Source organism: Melampsora larici-populina (assembly GCF_000204055.1).
Source record: "Melampsora larici-populina 98AG31 unplaced genomic scaffold MELLAscaffold_33, whole genome shotgun sequence".
Classification (NCBI taxonomy): Eukaryota; Fungi; Basidiomycota; class Pucciniomycetes; order Pucciniales; family Melampsoraceae; genus Melampsora; species Melampsora laricis-populina.
The window spans coordinates 5202-16802 of record NW_006768797.1 but is presented as its reverse complement, the minus strand read 5'-3'; the positions used below and the strand labels follow the sequence as shown (position 1 = coordinate 16802).

The 11601-nt window shown below is 40.5% G+C and overlaps 1 protein-coding gene across 1 annotated transcript; it reads left to right on the top strand.

Moving 5' to 3' along the window:
- Window positions 1–980: 980 nt before the first annotated feature.
- On the top strand, window positions 981–2887 carry MELLADRAFT_89796 (uncharacterized protein; the record flags this gene model as incomplete). The annotated part of the gene is made up of 5 exons (XM_007412942.1): window positions 981–1411; window positions 1483–1565; window positions 1635–2005; window positions 2086–2383; window positions 2448–2887. 5 exons carry the CDS (start codon window positions 981–983, stop codon window positions 2885–2887), a joined length of 1623 nt encoding a protein of 540 aa, XP_007413004.1.
- Window positions 2888–11601: the final 8714 nt, after the last annotated feature.

Here is an 11601-nt window from a genome sequence, read left to right as displayed (position 1 = left end):
AAAACACATTGCATGTTTATACGAAACATCCCAAACACCACTGAAGGAGTAGGAAAAATGGTGTTTGGGGCTCCCCCACGCTGACAAATTTCAATTTCAGGCCCAGTCTATTAATGTCACTTTCCCATATTCCCACTCCCTCACCTTCATTTCCACACTCAAAAACTAAAAGTACCACATTTGGCTCCCGCTCGGCCATAAATCACACACATGAACATTGAAGGATTGGTCCTATGATGTCAGAATTCAATCCATCAATTCTTCTCTCACAGGCGCACATTTCTTCTCTATTCAACTTTACCATAGCTCACCTCCTTCACCTTCATTTTCACACTCAAAAACTCAAAATACCATAAAAAACCAATCTTTTGCTGACAACAAGCAAAGCCTGTGAGTGTTTGTATTGATGACCCGGACTATTTAGCTGTCTTTGCTGCTTTGAAATTTACACAGTATCCGCCTTAAAAGTCAACTGGATTATAACAAGGCGGCGATATATTGTTATTAAATCTGGCATATATTGACGTGGCCGTTTTTCATTGTCTGATGGTATTGTCTCCCCCTTTACAGTCAATCTAGACTGATTGTAGGACAGTAGAACAGTAGAGCACCGCAGCTAAATGGGATAGCATGGATACAACCTACATCTAAACCATTTCTACTAGATGCAAGTAGATCTGTTCATTTTTAGAGGTAAATCCCTTGCATAAGTAAGACGTCCATTCAAACTGGTCTATCACATATAGTGAATGTGATGGACCAGTTTGTAAACAAAATATCCAATAGGAGGAAATCACATTGACTTACGTCCTGTTATCAAACGAGCAATGTGGTCCTATCCTCAACTGTGGTGAGCGCAATCATTTATGTATTCAAAAAGTCCGGTAAAGTCCGGTGGAGTTTGGAATTGATGTGTAATTTTTGGAGGCTTCAATTTTGATATCAATATCCCCATCAGACCCCAGCTACCTCCTATCACCATGGCTCCAGGTACTCGCAAAAGCACACGCTTCAACGCCACTACCGACTCCAATTCAGCATTACCAGCAGCTAAGCGCCCACATCGTCAGGAGTCTTGCACAGCATCAGCCATCACAAATGTGAATCATCTACCGACACCCTCTGCTACTCAGCAACAACAACTCCAATCAAATCAGACTCAACCGGTGCCCGATAGCCAAGATACTGATCTAGATATTAATGAAATAACTCTACAAAACTATCATCAAGTGAAAAAATTCTGGCCTCTCGGACGCATCAAAGAACAACTCGATCGCCAAAAATTGTCTAACCACCAGTTGAGCGCGGCAGTTCTTGCTGAAGGAAAGGCAGTTCTGGAACAGTTAGAAATAACCCTTCACATGATTGCAATGGTTTCTAACATCAATATTGTCACGCTCAAACGTTCCTTGTTAGTCTTTCTTTATTTTCTATTTTCAAGGGTTGACCTTCATAAGTATACCAACAAGAATGTTTTTACAGGGGTCTTACTGGTGGCACAGCACATGCCGATAATCCTTGGCATAGGTGGCTAAGCTTTGCAATCGATGCCAACAAGTTTCCAAGTATGTATCATTTAAAGTCTTATTATGTATATGTCGTATATGTCTGATTTATCTTAAGTTTTGTTTTAGTGCCTACTCAAGGAGATCCCAATGCCTTGGCTGTTCTAGCAGCTCGCAACAGAGCCAACAAAGGCACTTATGATGCTCTCAGCCCCGACCAACTTGCGGTTTTCAAATCGCCAACTTTCTTCGCTCTTGGTGGCTACCCCGACTATTCAGCCATTGCTTTCCCTGAGGATGGCTCCGACAACGATTCCTTGGTTCTGGTTCCCGAAGTGCCCAAACTGAGCGAAGAGGACGAACTTCATTACCGGCCTATCTACAAAAAACTAGTTAACACAAAGAAAGTCGCCAGAGATCGAGAGCTGTTGACACCTGCTTCCTCTGCTGCTAAGGAGGAGAAACGTTCTCTCACAAGTTTCAAGAAGATAGCACAACAGGTGAAGGTTTCTTCAAATCAAGTCTTTCAACAATATTGTTCACAAATGAGAAATCTAATGTAGTCGGACTTTAATCATAGCTTGAACGTGATCATCAAATGTTTGGAATAGATTATTATCTCATTGCATGTAGCAGCTATACTGGCGGCGAAGGATGGTGTCGAGAACATAGTAGCAGGGAAGAGATCATTCAGTGGGTTTCTGATAAGGCAGATTTACAACGAGTTTTTCCTATTTATTGTCAACACGGATCAATAGTTGAAGATGTTCAAGCCATTGCTGCTAAGAAAAGTGGAACTGTTCCTGAAAAGCAGGCATCAAACAATCAATCAGACATTGATAAGAAGGATTTGGGTGGGCGGCTAAATGAGCTCGTTTGTAAGTTCAAATTTTGTTTTCTTTTCTTCATCTCTACTAGAAATCTTACAAATCTTGCGCCTAGTCAACCTCGTTGGAGAACGTCATTACAAGCCTTTTCCTCGCACACCCAATCCAATTGCTTCACTCAAAGAACGCAACCTGAAAGTTGAACGTCCCGCCAATTCTGCCATGTCCAACGAAGACTTCGACAAGGGTTTCACAGCCATGAACGCCAAGGCTCGCCGTAATTGGCTCAGTGATTTGAAGAACGGCAAGTTTATCCTCTTGAAGGAAGTTGAAGCGCAAGCGAGCCCATCTGGACCTCAAATGACCGAACACCAACCTCAACCAAGTGAAACTCGAACCACAGAAGATCAGCCACCTACGTCTGAACTTCAAGATCCCCAAACTGGTAGTTCTCAAATTCCTCAAGTCATTGAAAGCTCCGGACAAACAAGCGAACAACAAACATCGGGGACGGGTGCAGCTCAAGTTACTGGTGCTACATGTGATCTTGCCTGATTATCTTGCCTCATTGCAATAATGGCAAAGATCACTACAAATTTTCACCTTTCTTTTCTTTTTGAGTTTTTGATCGTTCTTTTTATGTTTCCTGTTTTTCCTAAGTGTGCTTTGAGTTTGTTTCATCAAGTGTAACTTGACTGCAACTCAAGAACTTGTTTTTAAACTTGGATATCTACAGACAAACTAGTGGGGATTTGATCTCAAACTCGATAAATTTGTGATGTTGAGTTTTTGTTTTGAATCTGCTCTCTGGTGTGGTTTGTTTGCAACGGATCCGGCTCCAATTTGTTTTCTTGTCTTGAAAAGTTTCTCTCAGGAGGGATTTTAATATGAAATTTGAAACAGCTCAAGTATCATGTAAGGTGTCCAAGTATCCATTGAAATTGAGCCCTATTGTGATGCTCTGGGATGTAGTTGTAAAACAAGTCTCTAAAACGTCATGTTCCTTATAAAACTGTTTGAGCACAGGTATCAGAATAGTGTTTCCGGAAACATTACTAGCCGTTTCCGATGATAGGCACAATCATGACACCTATGTATTTGGCTTTGTATTACGATATATTATAGATGAGAAACGCTCAAGTTAACAATTTCAGCTTTAGTACTAGCTGGATTTAATGAACGCACTCAAGTCTCACATGGTACTAACTATCGCCTCCCTCGAGCTCTGTCGAGTGAAGTAAGTCATGTGTCCTCATGTATGTATCGCAGAAGCCAAAGAAATATCCATTTCAATTGAGCCCATGTATTTGGGTTTGTACTGAGATGTATTATAGGTGAGAAACAGAACCATTTCAAAATTGCAAGTTCAGTAATAGCTGAATTCACCAAATGCATTAACATGGGACTATCGCCTCCGTTGAACTCTGTTATAAACTTGGAAAAGTGTTCTTGCGATTGAACTCTTTACTGTGTCAGAACGGATTGTAACCCACTGTATTACGGGCAAGAAAGACGAGAGGTTCAAGACACCAACACCCCTGTGTTGCCACACATATCTTCACCTTCCAAAGTTGATCAAGTGTATTGTATTACGTTGTCTTTGACCTTCCCTTTATGTGAAATTCTATCAATTGGTCAAGAATCCGCTTCAAGATGGACAGCGTAACAACATGAAAAGATAACATGAATTTAGAATTGATATCGTCAAATCTACTTGACAAGACAAGAAATGACATGAAGAGTTCCTAACCAGGGTGAAAAAGAAAGGACAGAGTGATATTTGATGTGTATTTTGGCCCGTCGTTTGTTGCGATTTTTCAAGTCGGATTCCAATTGGGTACAAACGGCAACGTAGGCACCGGGTGTAGCGTAGTACCTTTTAAGTCTTTTGTTGGTGGCATGTTGGTTTGGTTCGTCATGGATTTGTGACCTGTGAGGTGTGTTGTGAATTGAGGCCAGACTGGTCTGGATTCAGGTTAATTGGTGTGTACTGAGATCCAGATCAGTCTGGCTGGTGCGGTGTGTTGTATGTAGATGTGAATCAAGGCCAGACTGGTCTGGATTCAGGCTAATCGTTGTGTGCTCAGATCCAGATCAGTCTGGCTGGTGCGATGTGTGTAGTATATGGCGACTGGTCTGCACTTAAGTAAATCGGCAGGAGTGCAGACTGGTCTGGCTCATTTGCGCGAACGCGGAAGCCCACAGACATGTCTGATGGATAGCTACAGACAAGTCTGGGCAGTCACAGACAAGTCTGAGTGGTGAATTTGAAATTTGCCAGTTGGACGGGGCCGAAATGGGATGTCTGGGACGTCTGGGAAGTCTGTCGATTCTGTTACGGTAGCATACCGTTAGGTTTCTATGTATTTCCTCGGGTATTTCACCGAGGGATCTGTACGCTACAGGTGAGACTGACGAGGTCAAACACATCGCATCACAACCAGATGGTCGCACTTGGCTCAAGGTATTGTCTCATGCAAGTCTTGACCAACCTTCATACCATCTTTGACTGCAATTTTTGGTCGTTTTGAACCCACAAAAACCGGTGAAAGCAACTGATTCTCACACGGTTATCCTCATTTCGTCACCGGAACGGCTGTGTCTTCGTTCTGGCAACAAGATTCCTGGACACCTATCCAGAACCATCGGAGGCCGAGGAAGTTTACCCCCTGGTGTATATATTCTTGGTGGGGAAATACAGGAGCAGGTTTGTACAGGTTTATGATGCTGTATGACATCATCTCAATTTTGGTGGTCTCCCAACCACTTCTCAACAAATTCTCAATTGATGGATGTTATCCATTTGATATCCATTTCATAACTTTCTCATAACTTGCTCATAACTTGCTAGGGTCGGTGGGAGGCACTGGCCTGCCAGTGACTTGTGATTGGGGGCTGTGAGTGCGAGGCAGGTTCAACAAACAAGGGGAGAGAAGATTGAGATTGAGGAATCAAAGGATCAAGCGCATTGATAGGTGGTGGTGGATCCTTTCGATTGAAAACTGCTAGCCCAGCCTTAGCTACCAAGTTGATGACATGAGCCACACAGCCATGAAGGTTTTGTGTGGCATCAAATTGAGGAATCATGGTTGAAAGGCACTGGCCCATAGTCTTGTTATTCAAGGCGTTGTCGGACGTAATGCAATATAATTGCTCAGATAGATGAAACAAGTCCAGGGTATGCTTGAGAAGGGCAGCGAGGTTTACGCCGGTATGGGGACCATCAATGGGCTTTAAGGCAAGAGTTATACCGTGGAGAGTGAAATCTTTGTCGATCCAGTGGGCAGTTACACCGAGCATGGCCAGATTAGTAGGAGTGATCCATCCGTTGCAGGTAATACTGATGTGAGGAACTTCAGAGAGGCGTTTGATGATTGCCATTCAAGCTGATCGAAAGTTGTTGAGTATTCCATCCGTAACAGCAGTCCGTTTCGATAAAAGGGTGTAAGCAGAGGGATTGATCATATTGATCAGCTCTCAAAACTCCTTCGCGTCAACAAAGGAGAACGGAACCTCGCGGTTGACAACCATTCGGACCAAGCAATCTTTGAGATTAGCTCGATTCAAAGGTTTCACCTGATCGAGAAAGAAATCGAGAAACAAAAAAATCAAATGTAAAAAAGAAATAAAGAAAAAAAAACAAACAGAAAAAAGAAGAAAGAAAAAAGATCAGAAAAGGAGAGAAGTAGATCAGATGAGAGGGAAAGTGAAGGAAACTGCTTACCTGAACTGGCTCACCATCAATATAGAAAGCAGCCACTGTTGGTTGATTAGTGGTTATTGGAGGTTCAATATGATGAGCGCGGGATAAGTGTTGAATCATCAATTTCGTACCCCCACACTTATCAAGAGCCAGAGGCACGTGGTAGAACTCCTACGCTGTGGAGCGTAGGCAGAGCCTGGAGGGGAAGAAACAACCCAAGTAGGATAAACCGCCAAGAGCCGTAACCAAAGCGCCGTTAAGCTGCCCTCAAAATACAATGAGACACTTCTCGCCAACCTTTCTACCACCAAAATAAGCTTCCAACCTCGATTATCCAATCTACAAGCTTTAGTTCAGCTTTAAGAATCCCCGTAAAGGTCCTACGGTTCAAAAACAGATGTAAACAAGCTGTTTTTTACTACGTTCCCCAATGCAGTTCTCCAAAAAACTTTCCCGCAGCAAGTAAAAAAATAATAAAACTTTGAAAATTCCACCTAAACCTTGTTCCCCAACTTCTACAGATCCCGAAACAACCCTACACACCTAATTCCCTCTAAAACCCTGCAAGTTACAGTTGTAACTGCAGAAAAACACCCTAGGATCTTAGGACAAAACCCCTAAGCTGGCTAAGTAAAAAAAAAAAAAAAAAAAAATCCAATTTCTAAAATCCCCACTTATAAGGGTATAAGAAAAGAAAACCACGATAAGGCTCAGCAACCCTTATAACTAAATAAAAGGTAAGGCTCTTCTCCTTTTTTATAAACTGTCGCTTATTTGTTTTAACTTCACTATCAACGCGATGACTTAAACTAACTCTTTCGTTTCTGTTCTCTAATCTAGAAAGGGAACTTTTGATACTGATAAAAAAAGAAGAAAATCGATCTCGCTACAACTTCGATTCGATCAGACTCGATAACAATCAAAAGGAAAAAGAACTCCTCCACAATCACACCCTCTACAACGCTTCGATACCCTCCACTTCCTTTATACCTCACCTCGAGCTTCTCCAAACCTAACAAGAAACCTAATGTAAGTTCCCTGTTTGCTTTTCTCATTCCTATCTTCTGACCTGTTCTCAATTACTAATCGAATTCTATTCTATTTTTTCTCTCGTTTGATTCTTCTGTATCAGTTCTCTTAGTTTAGTTTTGGCGTTTCCGATCGGAACGACCGTTTCCAAAATGAGCCGTGGCTCAATTACTCCCCTCCATCGCCTTGCTTCCCAATCGACTCGATTTCAGTCTTTTGGACCGATCTGGGTAAGTCTTTTCCCTTTCATCTTCTTTAGCTTTTGCCACCTTTCTAACCTTACTACCTCCACAGCTTTCACTACCATCTCCATCCCTTAACTTCAAAATCGAAACCAATTTTCGATTTTCGACCGATTCAGGTAAGCCCTTTCCTTTTTTATCTTCTGTAGCTTCTGCCTCTTCTGACTACTCCTTCTTTTGGTTCAGTCTAGGTTCCCTTTTGGTTATAAGACCCTCAAAATCGAATTTGAAGATGGAATTTCTAGCCTAGTTGTTGCTTAGTTTGCCTTAGTTGTTGTTTAGTTTTGCCCAGGTTAGTATTGTGTCACCTTAGCCTTGTCCCTTGGTTGCTGGAATAGTGGTAATGAAAAAAAGCCCCCAAAAGCAAAATTTCAACTGCTTTGAGCTGAGCTTGAGAGTGAGAGTGACCCCAGCTATATAAAAAAAAGAAAGTAAAAAACCTATATAAAGGTCCCAAAAGGACTCGAGTGAATTTTCTTTCCACAACGTTGCAGATAGTAGCGGATGCCTCGGAATCTTCAGTGTTACAGGCGTCGATGAAACCTTTCGAGGCTCGGCAAACATTTTTCATAACGCCGTGAACGTCTTCCTGGACAAAGTATTGCCACACCCACGATGACACTACACAAAATATAATATTTTCTGGGCAGAAAATTAAATTATTGATACACAAAAATATTGTGAGGCCAGGAGAAGGGCAAAAAATAAATAAAAACATGCATCTTGTTCCCTGCGGTGAGAGCTTCACTCTCCATATTTTTCCATATTTTTACAGTCTGTATTGATAAGTGTACAAACAATAAACCTTCATAATCATCCAATTACAACCTGTAACAAGCACTGAAATTTGGCTCATTAGTGTTTAGAGAAACTTTTGATACCTGAAAACACCTATAACTTTGTCAAATCTGCATCAAAACACTCGATTTTAAGTGCATTAGAAAGCTGAACTCTTCCCCTCGAACTTTCATAAGATCAAGAACTATGTAGCTAGTATGACAATCATTCTATGGATCTGTATGTACAAATGTATAAAAAAGATGATATCTTTTTTAGCAGACCAGCATGCTGTGTGGTCCTCTTATGAACTATGTGGAGGACAATTCCAGCTTACCAATGCACCCAAAATCAAGCGTTTTGGACCGGAATTGAAAAAGTTATGAGTATTTTCAGAAATCAAAAGTGTCTCTAAACACTAATGAGCCAAATTTCAGTGCTTGTTACAGGTTGTAATTGGATGATTGTGAAGGTTTATTGTTAGTACACTTATCAATATGGACTGTAAAAATACGGAAAAATATGGAGAGTGAAGCTCTCACCGCAGGGAACAAGATGCATATTTTTATTTATTTGTTGCCCTTCTCCTGGCCTCTCAATATTTTTGTGTATCAATAATTTAATTTTCTGCCCAGAAAACATTATATTTCTTGTAGTGTGAGCATGAGGTGGTGGTGGTATCGGAGGCAATATCAGAGACAGAATATGATGGGGTGATACTGGAAGAGGTTGTTGTTTGACTGAGGGATGATCTCGTCACAGGGGTAGATATACTATTAGTGGGCATATTGGAATGCAATAAGATGTCTGGAATCGGGAAAATCAGTGATCAGCAATAGAATATCAACAAATGACGGAATATTGATTACCGTAGGAGATGTGAATCTTGGTAAATCTTGGGATATATATAATTTAATCTAAAGGATCATTGAGAGCGTGATTTTTGGCGGAAATAGGGTTGGCAGCTCGGCCGGACCTGCGGCCCAAGATGCCCGCAGGGCCTTTGCATGTATCATCATGTTAGGTTTGAAAGCCCCGGTACACGTACCGTGAGCCTCTCAAAACCTCTTGGGCAATGTCGGCCGGGCAGGGCCTGGTCCGGGTCACAGCCCTAGGCTCACACCCAGCTCTTTTTACGGGGCCTGGGGCATGGCTGGGATGGCTGTACACCTTGCGTGCCCGGATCTCGCAAAGCCCTGGTGACCAAAGGCTCCGGTGCGCCCTGTCTGAGACCTGTATCGGGCCCAAAACAACCGGTGTAGAACTCCTACGCAGTGTAGCGTAGGCTGAGCCGGAGAGGGGATGAAGTACCGCCGGAGAGAATGGAAGTACAACAGGTGCAGTTAAGCTGCCCTCAACCTTATAAGAATCTCAAAAGTTCACGCAGAGGAGCACAATTCTAGACAAATCTTTCCTGCTACCCACAATCAACACCTGTAATAATGTTATTTTATCCTTTCTACTGATAAAATCAGTACTGAACCTGGTCCGAAACAGCTCAGACAAGTCTAATGACTGTACTGGGTGGTCACCAAGGTCCTTAAACACTAAAAGTGTTTAAGCTAGGGTTATAGAAAGTCTAACACAACACTACACAACTAGGTTAATTATGCTTCACAGTCAAATTGCTTTTGAAATACACAACTGAGATCTTTGTAAGGATTAAAAAATAATAATGAAAAAAGCTGATAATGATGATGATGATAGAAGTTGATTTAAACTTCTATAGATAGAGTTGAGATGATTGAAGTTTATTTGCCAAAAGAATTCCACTAAAAAAAATAAGAACTACCACTAAACTTGAGACACACACAGATACTACTATTTGATTACTATCTTTCCTAGATAGTTAACACAGACTCTTTCTTTGTTCAGACTTTAAAACTAAGAAATAACACTTTTAAAAGTCTAATACTTTTAAAGGACACTTTGAAATAAACATTTTAACACTTTAAATAAAACGCTAACAAGAAACTACTCAATAAGCACCCACACACACACACTTGGACAAATTGGACAAATGGACAATTAAAACTCCCCAAATTTCGCCTCCAGACCCCCTCCTTATATACCTTTCATCTCCCTATTCGCACTATCACACTGTCTAGCAAATTTAGTCTCCTATCCCCCCAATTTACATAAGATTGACGCTTTCACACACTGCTTTCCTCTCCCGCAACCCCTATTACATATTTCAATTTGTATGTAAGTTCCTTTCTCATGTCACTTCCTATTCTTTCTTTACTCATCTGTTTGTTCTCTTTCATTTCGATTTGTCACTTTCATTTGATTCCTTTCAACTTTTCTATTTAATTTAATAATTTGAATTCATTGATTTGATATGTAATTTGGTCTATTACTAATTAATTTAGTATGTAATTGAATTTGTTTATTAATTCAAATTAACTCCAAATAGATTGCATCATTGTTCTTCTAATGATCTAGCTAGTTGAGTTGATGTAATAGACTTGTTTAATTAAGTTGATTTTAGTAACTTCTCGGCACTTTCTCTCACTCTAATTGACCAATCTTCCTTTTCCTTTGATTCAATTTTAAGCTTCTTTTGATGGATCTTTCAATTATGATTTGTAAGTGATTTCGCATCTGTGTTTCTTTCCAGTTTCTCTTGTACTAGCTAAGTTGCTTCAATTTAATTTCATTTAATTTAATTAATTGTTGCTATGTATTTCTTCTATTTTATTTAATGTTGTCTTTTCTCTTTTGATTATAATATCTTAAGATGTTTTCTGATTGTGTATCTTGAAATAAAATAAAATAAACTGAAGGAATTGTTTGAAACTGAATTGTAATAACCTGATTGTAAATTGATTTGTGTATATTAAAATTGAACCAAAATGAAAAAAATGAAAAAAACCGAGTTTATAAAAGGCCATTGCTATTTGCAGCCCACAAGAGAACCATGTAGGCGCTGCCAAAACAGCGCCTACATGGGTGTTTCCCACGAAAAAGCGCCTACATTTATGATGTAGGCGCTGAAAACCATCTAAAATGACGCCTACATGATAAACAACCCATGTAGGCGTCATTTGGTTACGCCTACATTCAAAATTTCAGAATGTAGGCGTAATTTTCAAGCACCTACATATCTAATTTGAAATGTAGGCGCTATTTTTGAGCGCCTACATTCAATTTTCAGCTCAAATAAGCGCCTACATGCAGTCCTGCATATGTAGGCGCTACAAATCCAACACCTACAACTCCAGACTGGTCTGACGGCTAATGAAGAAGAAGTTTCAAGTTAAAATGAGAGTATTGGAAGATGGAAAAAGCAGTTCGGAGTTGAAATGAGTGTATCAGAAGATGGAAAAAGCAGCTTGGAGTTGAAATGAGTGTTTTGGAAGACGGAAAAAGCAGTTAAGCATATTGGAAGATGAATATGCTCTTTTCAACTCTGATGTGAGTGTATCAGAAGACGTAAATAGCAGTTCAGAGTTGAAATAATCTACTTCTTTTTCCGCTTCTGATACACTCATTTTGACTCCAAACTGAGTTCAGAG